At 43.1% G+C, this 17,678-nt stretch overlaps 1 protein-coding gene across 1 annotated transcript in view; it reads left to right on the top strand.

The window, feature by feature from the left end:
- acaca (acetyl-CoA carboxylase alpha) overlaps positions 1-17,678 on the top strand; it is a 324,414-nt gene that overhangs the window by 260,007 nt on the left and 46,729 nt on the right. Inside the window, exons 48-50 of the mRNA XM_038814269.1 lie at positions 12,329-12,425; positions 14,560-14,695; positions 16,971-17,148. Coding sequence (XP_038670197.1) covers positions 12,329-12,425; positions 14,560-14,695; positions 16,971-17,148 — 411 coding nt within the window. The remainder of the gene's footprint in view (positions 1-12,328; positions 12,426-14,559; positions 14,696-16,970; positions 17,149-17,678) is intronic.

The following is a 17,678-nucleotide window of genomic DNA, read 5'->3' as shown; positions in this document are numbered from 1 at the left end:
CGCGATCGGGGCCCACCGATCGGCGGGCAGGCCTGTGCCGTGGGGGCACTCTTTTTTTTTTTTTTTTCTTCCGCCGCCGCCACGGCCTCCACCATGGCAGAGGCGGAAGAGAATCCCCCAGCGCGCATGCGCTGGTGGTGACGTCAGCGGCAGCTGACGCAACGGCACGTGCGCGAACTGGCGAAGGCCTTTCGGCCAGTCCCAGTAGCGGGCGTCAAAGGCTGCTGGCGCCGGTTTTGGCGCCAGTCGGCTTGGCGCCAACCACTCCAGCGTGGGCCTAGCCCCCAAAGGTGCGGAAAATTCCTCACCTTTGGGGAGGCCTGACGCCGGAGTGGTTGGCGCCACTCCGCTATGCCGGGACCCCCAGCTCCGCCGGGTAGGGGAGAATCCCGGCCCTTATATCTGCATTCTTTGCTTTGTGCCCTCCAACCAATGGAATCAGCTTTTCCACGTCTGGTCTTCAAAAATTCCTCATTATTTTGAACATTTCAGTTAAATCTCCCTTAATCTTCTGTGCTCAAAGGAGAATAATCCAAACCATTTTAGTCTCACCAGATAACTGAAACCCCTTATAATAGCAAACAAACAAATTTTGTACAAATCTGTTGATGCGTTTGTTACTAATATCGATGTGATTCCAGATCGTTTGTATGTAGATGTAGTTGGTATAACATTTTTATTTATTTATTTTTTTAACATTTTGAGTACCCAATTAATTTTTTACAATTAAGGGGCAATTTAGAGTGTTCAATCCACCTACCATGCACATCTTTGGGCTCTGGGGGCAAAACCTACGCAAACATGGGGAGAATGTATAAACTCCACAAGGACAGTGACCCAGAGCCGGGATCGAACCTAGGACCTCGGCGCCGTGAGACTGCAGTGCTATCACTGCGCCTCCGTGCTGTCCTGTAGTTAGTATAACATACCGGAGAAGGCTAGAAAAAAATCTGCAAATCCTAGAAATTGTAAATAAAAACTGGAAACCTACAACTGTGCAACAGCACAGAGCTAGGTTAATAATTTGGCAGAGTTTTACGGCCCCTTTGCAGAGTTGCAATTTGGGGAGAGCCATTCAAATGTCCATTGACTTTGGCGGAACCACTGGGATAATCCCACCAGTGTAAAATTCAGCCTTTTTGTTGTGTGATTCTTCATCAGAACTGGTTACCTGCAGACAGAACAAAATGGCGCCAGTCCTGTCACTGGCTGAAACCACTTGTTTAGGTGTCCTTCACACCTGACAGCGAGAGTAGCACCACAGTGAATGTTGAGACTGTTGCCTGTGGCAGCATTCTGATATAAAGCGCAGCAGAGTTCTTGTATTCCCTCTTTTCCCTATATCCCCCTTACGAAATAGACTCTTCCTCACTGTCCTGCTTCCTCTGACCACCCCCAACAATCAGCAATTAATCCTTGCCTATTTTGGCTGACAATCTTCCAGAGACATTTAAATGGCTGTTCTTTTGTTCGTCACGATGAAATGATGGCAATTACTCCGATGTTTTCGATGACACAGCACTCCGAAGTGCTTGACTGGAAGTGTGTATAAATGAGGCAATGGTGAAACATGCAGAAATGGGAAGAGAAATAAAACAGCTTTAAGCGCTTTCTACTTTTTTCCTGCTAAGAAAGATAATAACGTATGTTTGTTGGATGGAAGCAAAGCTGATGTTGAATGCTTTGTGCAATTTGCTTTGTTCAAACCACCTATTTGCTTCTGTGAGAGATTCAAAGGCAAAGCACCAAGTAATAAGTGAAAACATTGTAAACAAACTTAGGCATAGCCACTTCGGGGAACTCATTTAAATTGTAGGGATTGGGTCCTCCTGATGGCTGTGCTTTTCATTTGTGTTTTTGCTCACAAAAGATCACACCCCTCTTCCTGGCCTGTTTTGCCATTGCTTTTAAACAATCTGGATAAATAATTATTCCTACCTCTTCAGTACTTTTAACGTAAAATTGCTTAATCTGTCACAGAACAGTGAAAATTAAAAATTAGATATTTGCAAATGCGTATTTTGCAAATGAATGACAAGTATATTCATGACCCATGGCAAAGGGGCTTCAAAAAGTGCTCTGCTGTCTTAAAATGTGATTATTGCAGACTGTAATCCAAGGAACAGTGTTCAGTGATGCATTCTGAAAACTGTAGATAATGTTTTGTTCTGTGCGTGGATTTAATTTATTGTAAAATTGCAGCAGGGAACATAGGCTGTATAAGGCAAAACCACTAGAGAATGCCAACTGGAGCAATCCATTTCACGAGCAAGCTCTCAAAAAGAGTATGGTGATTTCTACAGACAGATTTCCTCCAGTTTCTCCGTTTAGTCAGTCCGCCCTTGTACAGCTGCTTATAAAGTCAGGTTGTAGTCCGAGGTAATGTTGATGTAATCAGCAGGCAAAAGTGGGCGCCGAGTACCTAGATCAAGCACGGGACAAATGCAAGCACGCAAAATACAGGTGAAAAGAGGAGATAGATACAAACGCAGCATCACTTGGCTTGAGAGACACCACCACTGTTCCTGTGATTTTTCAGGAGTCCTTTCTCTCTCCCATAACGTTTGCTTTAAATATGGTCAATGCACAGAAAATTGCTATACAGGAGAGTAGAAGGAAATCTTCTCATTAGTTTTACCCATGAAAACAGTCCCACACGCTACAGAAACCTCATTCACTCATTTGGGAACAAGTTCTGCTGGAAAAGTGCAGGGTGGAGGGGACCTGCAACCAGTTCAGGAAAAGGATTGGGAGATTTTCCAACTCAGGAAGGTATTTGAACTCAGAAAACAAAGCTAATTGCCACTTCCCCTCAATCATGTTATCTCTTCTTCCAATTTCAACCCCATGTCTTTTGAAAGGGCTGCTTGCTTCCTTTATCTTTATCATCTGGTATTTCATAGGCAATACCATCCTCTTGTTTCAAGCCCATGCCCAGTGTTGCGCTTACCTAATGCCCACGTATGAACTTTCATCCATGACTCACTGAACATCAATCAGAAGTGGAGTCCTGGCTCACATTTTCACTTTGCAAGGAAAGTATGTTCAGACCAATTCTATAACACTGCCATCACCACAGCTGACATTAACTAACTTATCATGTCCCAAGAAATGAATCTGGCACCTTCCCATTGTGAACAGATGAGTACCACACATAGTGTGCATTTTACCCATTAAGCTAGTGGACAAACTCAGCCAGATATACAAAGCGGACCAACTGCAAATTTTGTGTCCAGTTGATCTATTTGCATAAGATAGAGCTGGTATTTATTATACATTTTTGTCTGCATTAATAAATCTGTGTGTGTGTTTGACAAAGACTTGAATTGATTTCTCAGTGTACTGTGACGAGGGATTTCTGTCCATTGTCTGGTTTAGAGCATTGTTTTGAATGATTGCCAGAATCTTGTCAAATGCTTTTTTTTACAGGATCATTTTGGCAATTTTATGTAGAGAATACCCCGTTGCTGTTGAGTGGTTTGATATTTGCACAAATGAAAGTGGCTACATTACACATGAGTGACCAAGTCATAAGAGTGCCGTGTCCAGTCGGGACCTTGAGGTGTATCAATATCCCATCATACTGGCCCCTGTGGAGAGTCTATCACGCTCAGTAAATAACTTAGTACCCAGAGGCTGTACTGTTCATACAGTGACAGGGACTTGAATAGAGACCACTTTTACTTGCGCCAAAGATTTTTGTTTGTAAATGCTTCTCAAATTTAAGTTTTAAGTGATGGTGGCTGACTTCTTTTGGGCAGTACCTAATATTTTAAAGTTAGAGTCTCCATTGTGATGAAGCATTGTGAAGGTGGTTGATGTTGAGTTACAGAATCACTTTTATTGCATTAATATTTATTCCCCCTCTGTCCCTGCTCTTGTTGCCTGTCACCTGTATACACCTTCATTATAGTGCTCTATTAAACAGCTTTTTGCAGTTTGTATTACAGAATGGATTTTAGTAGAAGTTCTGCAGTAATATACCTAATACTGTGGAAATTTATCGTTTTACATGATATGGCAGATGCCACTGCACCAGAAAAAAGTTTAAATTGCACTGCTATTCTTTAAAGTGCCTTGTGGCATTTTGTACATTAATGCTGCTTTATATAGATGTAAGTTGTTGCAAAGTATTTACTTTAAAAAAAAATTTAGAGTACCCAATTATTTTTTTCCAATTAAGGGACAATTTAGCGTGGCCAATCCACCTACCCTTCACATCTTTGGGTTCTGGGGGTGAGACCCACACAGACATGGGGAGGATGTGCAAACTCCACACGGACAGTGACCCGGGGCCGGGATTGAACCCGGGTTCTTGGCGCCGTGAGACAGCAGTGCTAACCACTGCTCCACCGCGTCGCCCCACTGCACAGTATTTACAACAAAGAAACATGTAATTCGGCCTAACTGATTGATACTGCCGTTTATGCAGGCTCCTCCCACCACTTTACATCTAACATCTCAACATCATTCTGTTCTTTCCTTTGGTATTTATCCGAATTCCCCTTAAATGCATCTATATTATCTACCTCAGCCATTCCATGTGATAGCAAGTTCCATATTCTAATCACTATTTGGATAAATAAGTTTCCCCTGTTGGATTTATTAGTCATTTGATATTCACGACCCCCAGTTTTAGTCTTCCCACATCTTTGTCTACCCTGTCAAAGCCCTTCAGGATTTTGAAGTCATTTCTCAACCTTCTCTTTTAATAGAGAAAAGAGCTCCAGCCTGTTCAACCTTTCCTGATGAGCATAACCTCTCCATCCTGTTATCATCCCTGAAAATCTGTTTTTCACTTTCTGGAGAACGTCTGTATGCTTTTATTGTATGGTGACTAAAACCAGGTGCAGTACTCCCAAGTATGGTTCAGCCAAGGTTTGGTAGAAGCTTAATATAACGTCCTGTAATTACAGGATGATTCATGACGTAGACCACTTCTGTTGTCATGTAGATGTAGTAATCCACGGGAGGCAGGAGTTCCGTCACCACACCAATATTTATTTACAATAACGATATTACAGGAGCAGCTACAAACAGTGCTGCTAGCAGTCCAGTCAACTTAAGACTGGCTCACAAAGCCTACACAGGTGATTATATGGGCCCCCTCAATGAGCTATCATTGAGGGAGCTCATACTCCAATTGGCCAACCAATAAAGCCAATTGAAGTTCACTACAGTAGACAAACAAATTTATAATGGGAATGTAAATTTGGACAGATTGTGTGCAAGTTTAAAATAGTGACTGAATTGGATCTGTCCACCAAGTTCCAATTAGCATTTGCCTTCTGATGCCTGTTGCACCTGAAGACGACACTTGTTAATGACTCAATGTGTAAGGTCACATGGGATCGACTAGTCTACCAATTGTTTTTTTACAAACAAGTGAAAATAAACTACATCTGGGGGGGATGCAAACAATGTCCTGTATTCATGGATGGCCAGAAAATTATGGTGATTGTCACTGAACTTGAAGAAAGCTGTGCCGAGAGATCTACTGATCTCCGTGACAAGAAGTTTCTTGACACTCAATTCGTTGCTGCATTGTTTAATGGGAATTCTGCAAGTCGAGCTGAAGTGTTGTCATCAAACTGTGCAAGTAGCCAGTCACATTCAAGAATTTACATAGACAGGAAGCCAGGACATGAAAAACACAAACAATCATTCCACCTTTCAGAAATTTTACAGAATGCAATAAAAATTGGGAGGATGTTTAAAAAGATACTTTAAAATCCAGTAATCAATTTTAACAGAGGAATTCAACAACTCTGCCGTAATTTTTTAGAGCCGGTCACCATTAAAAACCCAGTCACACCCCGAAGTACTAGGTTTAGCTTTTTAATAAGTTATCAAGCAGTTGTCAGAGTGCAAAGGAGAAGTTCTTGTGAGATCAGTTGATTTCATTGGCTGCTGACTCTCGGTGGAGTTGGGTGAAAGTCCACAATGCAACCTATTGTGAAGCAGTGAATGATGAACTGCAACTTCAGGATTTCTGTAAATCTGAAGTTGCAATTGTAAAATGCCCTTTCATTTTCAATACCCTCTAAGGGAAGAAATTCTTCCTCATCTGTGTCTTAAATGGGAGACCCCTTGCACTGAGATTATGCCCTCTGATCCTAGACTATCCCACGAGGGGAAACAACCTCTCTGCATCTACCCTGTGAAGCCCCCCTGAGAATCCAACAAGTCTCATCCTTAAAAAATTTTTTTTTAGAATATCCAATTCAATTTTTCCAATTAAGGGGCACATCTTTGGGTTGTGGGGGCAAAACCAACGCAAATGGGGAGAATGTGCAAACTCTACACGGACAGTGACCCAGGGCTGTGATCGAACCTGGGACCTCGGTGCCATGAGGCAGCAGTGCTAACCACTGCGCCACCATGCTGCCCCTTCATTCTTCTAAACTCCAGTGAGTACAGGCCCAACCTACTTATCCTCTCCTCATAAGAAAATCCCTCCATAACCGGGATCAACCTTCTCTGGACTGCCTCCAATGCCAGTGTATCTTTCCTTAGGTACAGAGACCATACCATTCACAGTACACTAGGTGCTATCTTACTGCAGGCACCCCATCAGAGAGTGTTGAAATCACAGCATGGTGATGGCACAGGTGAGCTTTGCAGGCGGTGCTCAACTAAAGAGACGGTAAGCAGATGGCTCCCTTGTGGTGAAATTGCAGTACTCAGCCTGTCAATTCAGTGAGTAGGACTGGGTTTGCCCAGTCGGAAAAGGCGAGTGACCAGGGTGTAGGTCAGATCAATAGTGAACAAGGGAGAGTCCCAAAAAATCATAAAACCTTAGAATTGGGATGAGCTGACTTTAATATACAGAATTCTAATTGTTTAAACATCTTCGAGGATTCTTGATTCAGGAATGTCTGAACCTGACCCAAACCATAAAATTTTGCCCTGCAATTGAGATGAAGATCTTCACAGGCTGAACGTGCCAGGATTAATGGAAGAAAAGCTGAAGGATCTCCAAACGATGAGGATTACATTGTAAGACTGGCTCAGAATCTGGTTAAACTTCTCTATTCATCGACTAGAGCTCCTGTCTTCCTAGAATTCCTACAGAATCCATAAACAGCTTTGACAGGTGCAGAGAAAATGATACATGCTGTGACTTTTCCAGCGGAGCTAGAAGGCAGAATTGTTGAGTTGGTGATTGCATCCAGTCCCTTGGAAGCATTGTAGCAATATCCACTAGACAGTCCAAAGACATGTACGTTAGGTGCATCGGACATGCAAAATTGCCTCCTGGCGTCCAAAGGTTAGGTGGAGTTACGGAGATGGGGGTGAGGGAGTGAGCGTAGGTTTGGGTGTTCTTTCAGAGAGTCGGCTGCAGACTCGATGCGCCAAATGGCCTCCTGCACTGTCGGGATTCTATTCCATGTCTGTTCTTCTAAATTAAAGCATATAATATCAAAGAGCTTCTCAAGGATGGGAACAAATATGAAGCAACCCTCTCAGATCCTCAGCACAACCGTGATTGGTGATGTATTTACGCAAACACCCAAACCTAGCAAGACATATGGGAGGTGTGGACCTCTGCATGTACCAAGGGAATTCCCAGCTTTTAATCAATTCTGCAGTGCATTTAGCAGAAAAGGCCATTGGCACCAGCCATGCATGAGAACAAAGTCCGATGCAGCTACAAAGAGCCATGCACTGATCCAAAAGACCATACACAATTGCTAGTTGCAAGGAATAAAAACGACCATCCAGTATCCCATCAGAAACATATGAGGTGACTGAGAAACCAAAAAAATTATGACGCCGTGCACAACATGACAAAGAGTGGGGATCGCATGTTGCACACCATCAATCTTGTGAAAAACATAAATGCACAATCATCATGTACACTTCAGTACTACCTTCAGTTTATTTGGGGTGCCTAGAGAGAGAGTTCCGTATCTAAGGAAGGATGCGCGAGCCTTAGAAAGGGTCCAGAGGAGGTTCACAAGGATGAAGAGCTTGCAATATGAGGAGCGGGTTGAGGACTGGGTCTGTACTTATTGGAGTTTAGAAGGATGAGGGAGATCTCAGAACTTACAGGACACTGAGAGGCCTGACCTAGATGGAATGGATGTGGAAAGGATATTTCCACTAGAAGGAAAAACTAGAACCCGAGGGCACAGCCTCAGACTGAAGGGAAGATCCTTTAAAACTGAGATGAGGAGGAATTTCTTCAGCCAGAGGGTGGTGATCTGTGGAACTCATTGCTGCAGAAAGCTGTGGAGGCCAAATCACTGAGTGTCATTAAGAAAGAGATAGATAGGTTCTTGATTAATAAGGGAATCCGGGGTTATAGGGAAAAGGCATGGGAATGAGAAAAATATCAGCCATGATTGAATGGCGGAGCGGACTCGATGGGCTGAATGACCTAATTCTGCTCCCATGTCTTATGGTCTTATGATGGAAAACTGTCCACGATTTATTTCAGGATATGTGCTAGAAATGGAATATCAATACCACTATTACTTCTCATTATCCAGGATCAAATACCGAGTTGAATGAATTTGCACATTGAAATATTAATTCTCAACTGTAGACAGACCAAGCTTGGACTGCTCCGTGCATTGTTACATCTCAGAGGAGCGCATTGAGTGCAACTACTACAACATCGGCAAAGTTCGTGTTTCAAAAATTGATTTTAAAAAGGGTGGCATGGTGGCGTAATGGTTAGCACTGATGCCTAACGGCGGCGAGGACCCGGGTTCGGTCCGGGGTCACTGTCCGCTTTGTAGAATTTTCGCATTCTCCCTGTGTCTGCCTGGGTCTCGACCCCACGACTCAAAGATGTGCAGGGTAGGTGGATTGACCACGCTAAATTGCTCCTAAATTGGAATTTTGTTCTTTTAAGAGCTTGTGTTTGGCGCATCAATTTTCCTACTCTTACCCACTCTACTGTTTCGGAAACATGAGAGCAACTTTTAAAATTGCAAAAGAAGCTGACCAAGTTCAAAATGCAGGTACAAAATTGCCAAATTTGCAGTTGGGACAAGTTTGCATCCAGGATCCCATAGCAGGGGCAAGACAACCAACCAAGGTATCACGGATTTGTTTCGAAGCCAGGTCCTAGAAAGTCATTACACACACAGTCGCTACCGTGAGACATAACAGGACTAACCCGGGTCCATTTCTGCTCCTCAGCCACCATACAGTCCACTTGCATCTCGAACAATATCTCAAATGTAACCAGGAACAACATCCAAGAATGACAACCCCACAGATTACTGTGAGCAATTAAAGAAGCCAGGCAGGGTTACTATTATAAGATCTGGGCGTATCAGCAGATTACCTTTTACACTTCAGAGTCTCATAGATTTACCAGCCCCATACACATGTAATGTTACCTAAACATTCACAGGTATTATAAATTGTTATACTACTTCGGAAGGGGAGAAAGTATTTTTAAAAAGAAAGGGGGGTGCTGTGATTTCCCTTTTAAGGGATAGCAGCATGATGGCAATAGAAGGGAATCGTGTCATGCGATCCAATCGTCGTTTCACTTTTGCCTTTGAGCAGAGAACACTCGCACGCATAGCACTGCTGCTGATGTCTCCACACTTGCTACCAATGTATAAATGTGCCGAATCTAAAATGAATCCACAGCGTTTTTACTCAATCCCCTATGAGTGATTGTTGCCATTATATCTTTCTAACAACACAACAATGATCAGATTCAGATGGGTAATTATGGTAGATGGTGAAGATTTGTTGTCAAAACTCTGTAAATTCTGGGACATTGTCTTAGTTTAAAAACAATTATCAGGCCAAGTTTAAAGTTATATAATTCAGACAAAAATGAAATTGATATACCGAACAATCTGTGCAGGTCTTTTCAGACACTTGTACAGCTCCTGAATATCCCGCCAGAGAACCTCTTGCTCTGAAATGTTAGTTTTTTTAAATCGAAAAAATGAAATAATTTTAGACTGAAATCGCAAGAATTTAAAAAAAAGAGGACCTCATTTTATGTACCTATATTCTAATACTCTGTGTTATAATTGTGCAACAAAACCAAACTTTGTAAACGTCAGTACTGCAGTCAGAGGATGGTGCAGTCTGTGGGTCAGTTTCTAATAAAACACCGTATGATGGATGGATTTGCTAGTGTGCAGTGACTAAGTTAGTCCTGTAAATGGTTTGATTCAAAGTGAACATCTTAATTGAGAATTTTGCTCTATTCAAAATCCTTCTATATTTAGAGTCGTCCCCCCCTCCCCCATTTTATGTGGGGTTAGGAATACAGGACAGTTTGTGGTCAATCTGTCAATTTGCAGGCTGGCTGTTCATCTATTTCACGCTTTGATGGTGGATGACATTCATGCAAGGGCACCACCTGGTTGTAATGTCATTAAATAATCTTCAGCTAATTACAAGTGAATGCTGTGTCAAAGTATATAATATAAGGTTTAATTGGCCGACATTTCCTGCTCACATCAAAATTGTCTCTCAAGTAGACCTAAATTGGATGGACCATAGCACGGTCCCCTCCACAGGCGGTGCGAAAGTTATATTAGATAGTCAGTTACATTTATCTGTCAGTTTAATTACAATACTGTACATAATAAAAGGTTACTTATGTTAAAGTTACAAACCTGGTGACTGCAGTGTATTGGGCTCAGACAAGGTCCTCGGGTAGTTTAAAATAACAGCTAATTTCACTTGTGTTGCGACTCCGAGTCAAGTGGGGCTGGAATTAACCACGCACAAGTCCAGGGGGTCGTAACAATATCTTTAGTCATTAAGGGGACTTCAGCTTTCCTTTCTCTCCTTGTGGGAATGTATCTTCTTTGTATCGTATCTATCTCTTCTTTGAAGGCCCTCCGTTGCTCTTACCAAATTTTGATTCCACTCCATCTGGGCCAGATCCTTTCTTTAACTTCCTGAAATTGGTCATCGCCTAGTTTTAACCCATGGTGTTCTTTGCCCTTTTCTGTAACCATTCTAAACCTGTTGATATTCTGATCGCTGTTACCCAAATTCTTCTCAACTGAAAAATGCTCTACTTGCCCCCTTCATTCCCCAGAACTAGAACCAGCACTGCTTCCTTCTTCATTGGGCTGGCAATACTCAAGAAAATTCTCTTGTCGCATTTCAAGAATTCCTCTCCCCTTTGCACTGTTACTGCCCCAGTCAATGTTAGAAGAGTCGAAGCCCCCCATTATCACTACTTCATAGTTCTTGCCACTTTTTGTAATTTGCCTGCAAAATTACTGCAATTCAGGGGTTGAAAGTGTACATATAGTAGAGGACTAGTTCTCTTATTGTTTCTTAATTCTAGCCAAATAGAATCCGTCATTGACCTCTCGCTACATTTCTTCTTTCCTGTGCTATAACAGTTGCTTCCTTCAGTATTACTACCTTTTTCTTTCCTATATTTCGTCCCGTACTGGCCTCCCCGAACAGGCCCCGGAATGTGCCGACTAGGGGCTTTTCACAGTAACTTCATTGAAGCCTACTTGTGACAATAAGCGATTATTATAATTTGTAGCCAGGAATGCGATGTTCCAAATCTCTCAATTTTTGTTTTGTTTAATAAATTTTGAGTACCCAATTAATTATTTCCAATTAAAGGGCAGTTTAGAGTGTTCAGTCCACCTACCTTGCACACCTTCGGGTTGTGGGGGCGAAGCCCACGCAAACACGAGGAGAATGTGCAAAATCCACACGGACAGTGACCCAGAGCCGGGATCAAACCTGGGACCTCGGTGTCGTGAGGCAGCAATGCTGCCCACAAATCACACACAATTAAGGCAGATCTGTTTTGGCACCATACTATAGTGGCGACTTAAGTTTGCAACTCACCGATATTAATTACCCACTACATGTAAATGCATGCATGCGCTCCCAAGCCCATCTCCGACTCCCTCGCACTTGCCTGCTCCCTCCTATTTCTGAAATACACTGTGCTCTAACGCTGTTGGTGTCCCCCGACCTCTTAACACATTGTTTCACCTGTCACATTTTTCATCCTGGCTCTCATCCTCCTGCCAAATTAGTTTGAATCCTCCTGTACAGCACCCATTGACCTTCCTATGAGGATATTGGTCCCAGTTGTGTTGAGATATAATCCATCTCATCCTGAACAGGTAACTCCTGCCCCGGAACCAAGTCCAATGCTCCAGGAATCTGAAGCTGTCCCTCCTCCTTTGTATAAAAGTATAAGACTGTTTTCAATAGATTAATAAATAAATTAATAATTAATAAATGGCAGCCATTTTGCCAACTATCTCCAGCATCAGTGCAGGATTTTTTAAAAATCCTATTCGAAACAACCTTGTATCAGACTGAAAGAATTTTTTTTTCTTGCCTATTCCAGATTGGGGGGAATACCTGTGGGAGTGGTTGCTGTGGAAACCAGGACTGTCGAGTTATCAATACCAGCAGACCCGGCAAATCTGGATTCAGAAGCAAAGGTAGGCTGTGCTAAGTTCTGCAGAGTGCGTTCAAGAAGAAGCACGGTGTTTTCGCTTGGGAATTTCCTCAGGGCCATGTCATATTACAGCTTTTACAGCAATAAGATGATGCAAAAACTGCAGTTTAATTGAAAAGGGAAGTTGCTGAAATCACTTGACATCATATTTTAATGAGCAGGGTGTTACCACATTGAGCGAACAGTGGAGAACAGAATTCAAGAATGGCAGAGAGCCTCTTCAGGTTTCTACAGACATTAAAAATGTAACCAGCTTTGGACCAGAGATCAGTACAAAAGTGGTATTATAACTCGAGCAGTGGCAGCACTATGACACCATCACTCGACTTGAAAAGAAAGAATATGCATAATACTTCTTGATGCTCCAAAGGGGTTTGCAGCCGATAATGTACTTTTGAAGTGTCACTGCTGAGCTTGACGCTGACTTCACTGAATGTCCTGCACTTTCCAATATGAGTCAGCGGACAGCAATGGGGAACCCCAGCAGATTTTCCTTCCCCTGTCCCTGGAGTGCAGCACTGATTGTGGTTGTACTGGCTACAGTTGGGTAGTTAATAAGGATTCCATTTTGGAAATGGCCAGCCTGAACTCCCCCAAATATTATGAGCCATGTAGCGCGTTCCCGTTTGTCACATTGTTTTTTCTTCGCCTAGAAGGGGAGCATTTTAAAATCTGAAATTTGGCTTGTTTTAGTTTTATTGGGCAGGACCGTATGCACTCCCCCATGGTGGGTTCGGTTGCAGGGATGCAATTAATCGGTGGGAGGGTGGCGGTTGGGAACCCTGTCACCTTTCCACCTCCACCCTGATTTATGTTGGGATGGGAAGGCCTGTGGCCTGCTTTCCCACCCTACTGTCAATTGAGATCCTTAAGTGGGCAATTAATACCCACCAGGGGCCTCACGTTGCTATCTCACCCAGCAGCAGGCAGGGCACTCGCCAAGTGGGGAGCATGACGAGCAAAGCCTGGCTTTTTTGCTTGCAGGTTCCTAAAGGATCCTTATTCAAAAACACCCAGTGCCTGATCAAGGAATCCCGCATTTGGAAAGGGGTGTCTGCTGAAAGCCAACTCTCTACGCTTGCTACCAACCCCACACACACCACCCCACAAACCAACACTCCTTCCATCACTCGCCTATGCCTGGGTCCTCTTCGATCCAAGACCTTGGCTGGATGTCAATGAGCAGTAGTCACCACTGCCCCAGCGGCACTGCTAAGGGCAGAACGGCTGCTGACCTGTTGGCAGGCAGAATTTCCACCCCAGAGCTGTAACCGTGGGGGAAGGGCTGCTGCTGGCCTGAGTGGCCCCCAATCTGGTGTTCTCCTTCCCGAAAAGAGGCATTGCGGGGGAATTGCTGGGTCTCCAGCCAGCAGCCGAAACCCCCACCGCTTCCACAAAATTCTGTCCATCAGACCTGTAGTGATATGCATCACTGTACATAAACTAGGGGTTAATGTAAATACAGTACAACTAAGTAACCACTAGAGGGAGCACCAGAGATGTCATGATATGCAGACACGCAACCAATGGGTCATTAGAACAGGACACAACCAATGGGTAATCAGGACACCCAGAGGTGGCATTACCACAAGGGGGCACTACACGACCCATATAAAAAGGACAAGGCACACAGGCTCTACCTCTTCCACCGTCAGAGACCTAGAGAGTAGGACAGGGTTGATTAACAGCAACATCACACCCTAGCACGTGGTCAAGAGCAAGCATGTATAGTCAGTGGAATAGACGGAGTTACTAGAGAGGCAGATTAGCAGAGTGTCAAACTCATTTAGGAGCATTGTTAATCGTTCAATAAATACATTAAACTTATCTCTGAGTCTCGAGCATCTTTCAGCAAAGCCTACATCAAGTAGCAGGTTATGTTACTAGCAATAACATAACACAACCAGACCGGGACGTTTTTCTCTTTTCTCATCAAACTGATTTGCCTCAGATATGACAGCTATTGTGAGTCACCTGACAAAGTTATTTTAACATGCTCTGTTTCACCTATTCCCTCAACTCCCTTCTCTTTCTCTCCTCTTCTCTTTGCTTACACTTGAGGCTTTCTTTAATAAATTGTGGCGAGTCAGCAGTAATATTGTCGTATGTATGAACAGATAATCCAGCAAGCTGGTCAAGTGTGGTTCCCAGACTCGGCCTTCAAAACCGCGCAAGCCATCAAGGACCTGAACCGAGAAGGGCTGCCACTGATGGTGTTTGCCAATTGGCGAGGTTTTTCTGGTGGGATGAAAGGTAAAGAGGTTTAATTAGATAAAAATGTGTCCAAGTTTTCTTGCATTAAAGAGCTTTGCCTTCCCTGTGTTCTTCTGTAAGGGGAGCAACTATTCCAGACACCTGAGTACAGGAAATCCTCTTAAAATGCTGTCTGTTTAACATTGTTTTCCTTTAGCAAAGTTAATGAGGCTTGTAATTTTGTCGAGCATTGCAAGATTTGTCTTAATGTTGTTTCTGGCGTTACCCAGTTGACACCATTTTGGAGAGCCGTTGCCCTAGTTGGGTCCACTTTCCCCCTCCCGTCCCGCCCTCTCATCGCTTTCCTTTCCTGGACCTGGGTTCCCATTGAAGACCCAGGTTCAATCTGAAGCCAGGGCTCTGATGGTGCAGAAGTGTCAAGCTGGGGCTGCTACAATCAATTTTTTTAATGCCCTGGCCTCGCTCTTCTCCCACCTCAGGATAGGGAAGCGGCGAGAGGGTGAATCAGGGAGTGAGAGGGTGGGCTATGAGGGGGAGGGGTGGAGGCCACAACTCTTGAGCGTTGGGGAGGGAACAATCCACAACTCGGAGGGTTGGAGTGACCACGAGGTTCAGGGAGTAAGGAATTCTGGAACAGGATCTGGGATGTGCAGGAGGCACTGTGAGTAGAAAGTTACATTTTTCTTTTATATTTTTAACTTATTTTATTTTAAATGTTGTTTCATTTATCAGTATAGGAATTTAGCAAGTAAAATATTCAACTATTTGTGTTAATTTTTTTCTGTTAATGAAGAGCCGACAGTAGCTAAGTATGGTTTTAAAACGGATTCCCAATGTTCACTTAAAGTAATTTCACTTCATGATTTTCAGGAATGCAACCACAATTTTAGGTGAGGACCTAACAGCATTTCTAGATGACTGTCAATACCATTCAGACACCACACAAAGTGAATGCTCTACCAGCATGAAGCACTCCACCTAATGGTTGAATGAAGGACAGCCAAAATTAATCTGTGCTTATTGACAAATTCAAATTTCTTTGTCCGTGTGTGATCTTAATTTGGGAAGGCTGTGCTATAATCTTCAGGACTGTGGGGCAACCTGGTCTCTTTGTAAGATCTTCAACAGGGTATTCTACGCTTTCTTCTTGCACGAAGAGGCGGTGGAATATTTCCAAATTGTGACAGTAATTTTTAAAAGTGTTTTCAGTAATGTTGGCGCCGTACGTTTTGATCAAGTCCACAATCACTTAAAATTTGGAATTGTCGTCATTGATGGGTGTAGTGTAGTTGCAGCACATCAGACTCTGGCACACATTTTAAGATCAATCAATCACAGCATTAACTGACTTTATATCCCATCTACTTATATTGCTTTGGTTTTGAATATTTGTGTTTAGGCTGTGAATGGAAATCATACCAGGGAAAGGAACATTTTATAAGAAAGAAATGAAACAGACACAAAAAAAGTATCCTTTATATTTGTCACCTTTTAATCTTTTTTTTAAAAAATCATCCTGCTGCTGAGGTTTATCCTTGATCGGGGATCCTGCGGATGCGAGTCCACATTTAATAAGTTGTAGCAATTTAAAATGCTCCAAAAACAATTTTTGTGGGACCCAGAGCTTGCAGGGGCAGCGTTACGTCTGGAGTCTTGATGATGGGTACCCATTTAAGGCGCCCTTTCACAGCCTCAGTAAATAAAACATTGCAGCACAAGGGTCTGCTCTGAAATTGTTTGGCCCAATAATTCCACTCACTTACAAGGAGAAACATGCGCATGCAGTTTCTGCCTTGGCACCGCTTTGATTATTCATGGGGTGGGGGAAGGCAAGCCGAGGAAGAAAATAAACAATTACACCATTCTCCAGTGCACACACACGGCAAGGAGCCAATTGGATGGTGGGTAAAGCATCTCCGGAATCGTGTGTAATGAGTAGGAAAAGATTAGACTCAGTTCTTGCTATGCTGAAAATTGACATTAGTGAAAACTCTTTACTCGACGACTTAGGAGGTCCAATTCAAGTTGGATAAAAAGCACATCCAGATGCGTTCGGATTGGTCTTCTGCACATTTTTATGTGACTAAAAGATTATCAAGATAATGCAAAATTAAATTATAAAACTCACTGAATATTTAGTTGGGGGGTAATCCATATGCTCGGGTTTAGTTAGGCAGGCCAGCAGTGACCCACGACAGGAAGAAATCAGCCATGAAATTTACCAGAAATTAACACCAGGGTCGTTGTCTCAGCATGAGTGGTTTGATAGGATGCGAATCCCTGTGAAATTAACCACTCTCCTCTTCCCCTCCAGACATGTATGATCAAGTGCTAAAGTTTGGTGCATACATTGTCGATGGGTTGCGAGAGTACAAGCAGCCCATGATTGTGTACATCCCCCCGAATGCAGAGCTGAGAGGTGGCTCCTGGGTAGTCATTGACCCCACCATCAACCCTAGGCACATGGAGATGTATGCAGACAAGGAGAGCAGGTATGGAAATCGACTCCGCTCTGATTGCACTGGTGGTTAACCCTTTCTGTACTCACCTGCCCTTTTATATTTTTCACATCAAACAAATGAACTGTCATGCACAATTAAGATGACACAGACATGGGGATTTTGAACTAATCTCTAAACCACACATACTAACTTCAATGTCTTCAAACATGGTTAACAAATATGTACGATAAATGAAGATGGAAGAGTGGAAAAATTGCAATATTATCCCTGTTCTCAAATACTAGTCAGGAGCCCACAAGAGACCACTGGCTGTTTATACTGGCCCAGATTTGGCACACTTTGTCACAGAATTGTTGCTGCTGAACTGTTGAAATCCAGCAAATTGATAGTCTTGTTCTAATGGCGTAAAGAAGTGTTTTTATTTAAAGCAGAACTGGCTAAAATGTGCACTGATTTTCCACAACATTCCGGAGGAACTGAAAGAGCTATTCCTCCGTAGGAGTCACCGCTGCATGGAAGGGTGGGGTGGGACAGTAGATAGTTCTCATTAATTTAATCAC

Source organism: Scyliorhinus canicula, chromosome 12 (assembly GCF_902713615.1).
Source record: "Scyliorhinus canicula chromosome 12, sScyCan1.1, whole genome shotgun sequence".
Classification (NCBI taxonomy): domain Eukaryota; kingdom Metazoa; phylum Chordata; class Chondrichthyes; order Carcharhiniformes; family Scyliorhinidae; genus Scyliorhinus; species Scyliorhinus canicula.
Note: the sequence above shows the minus strand (reverse complement) of the source record. Positions and strands in the feature narration are given on the sequence as shown.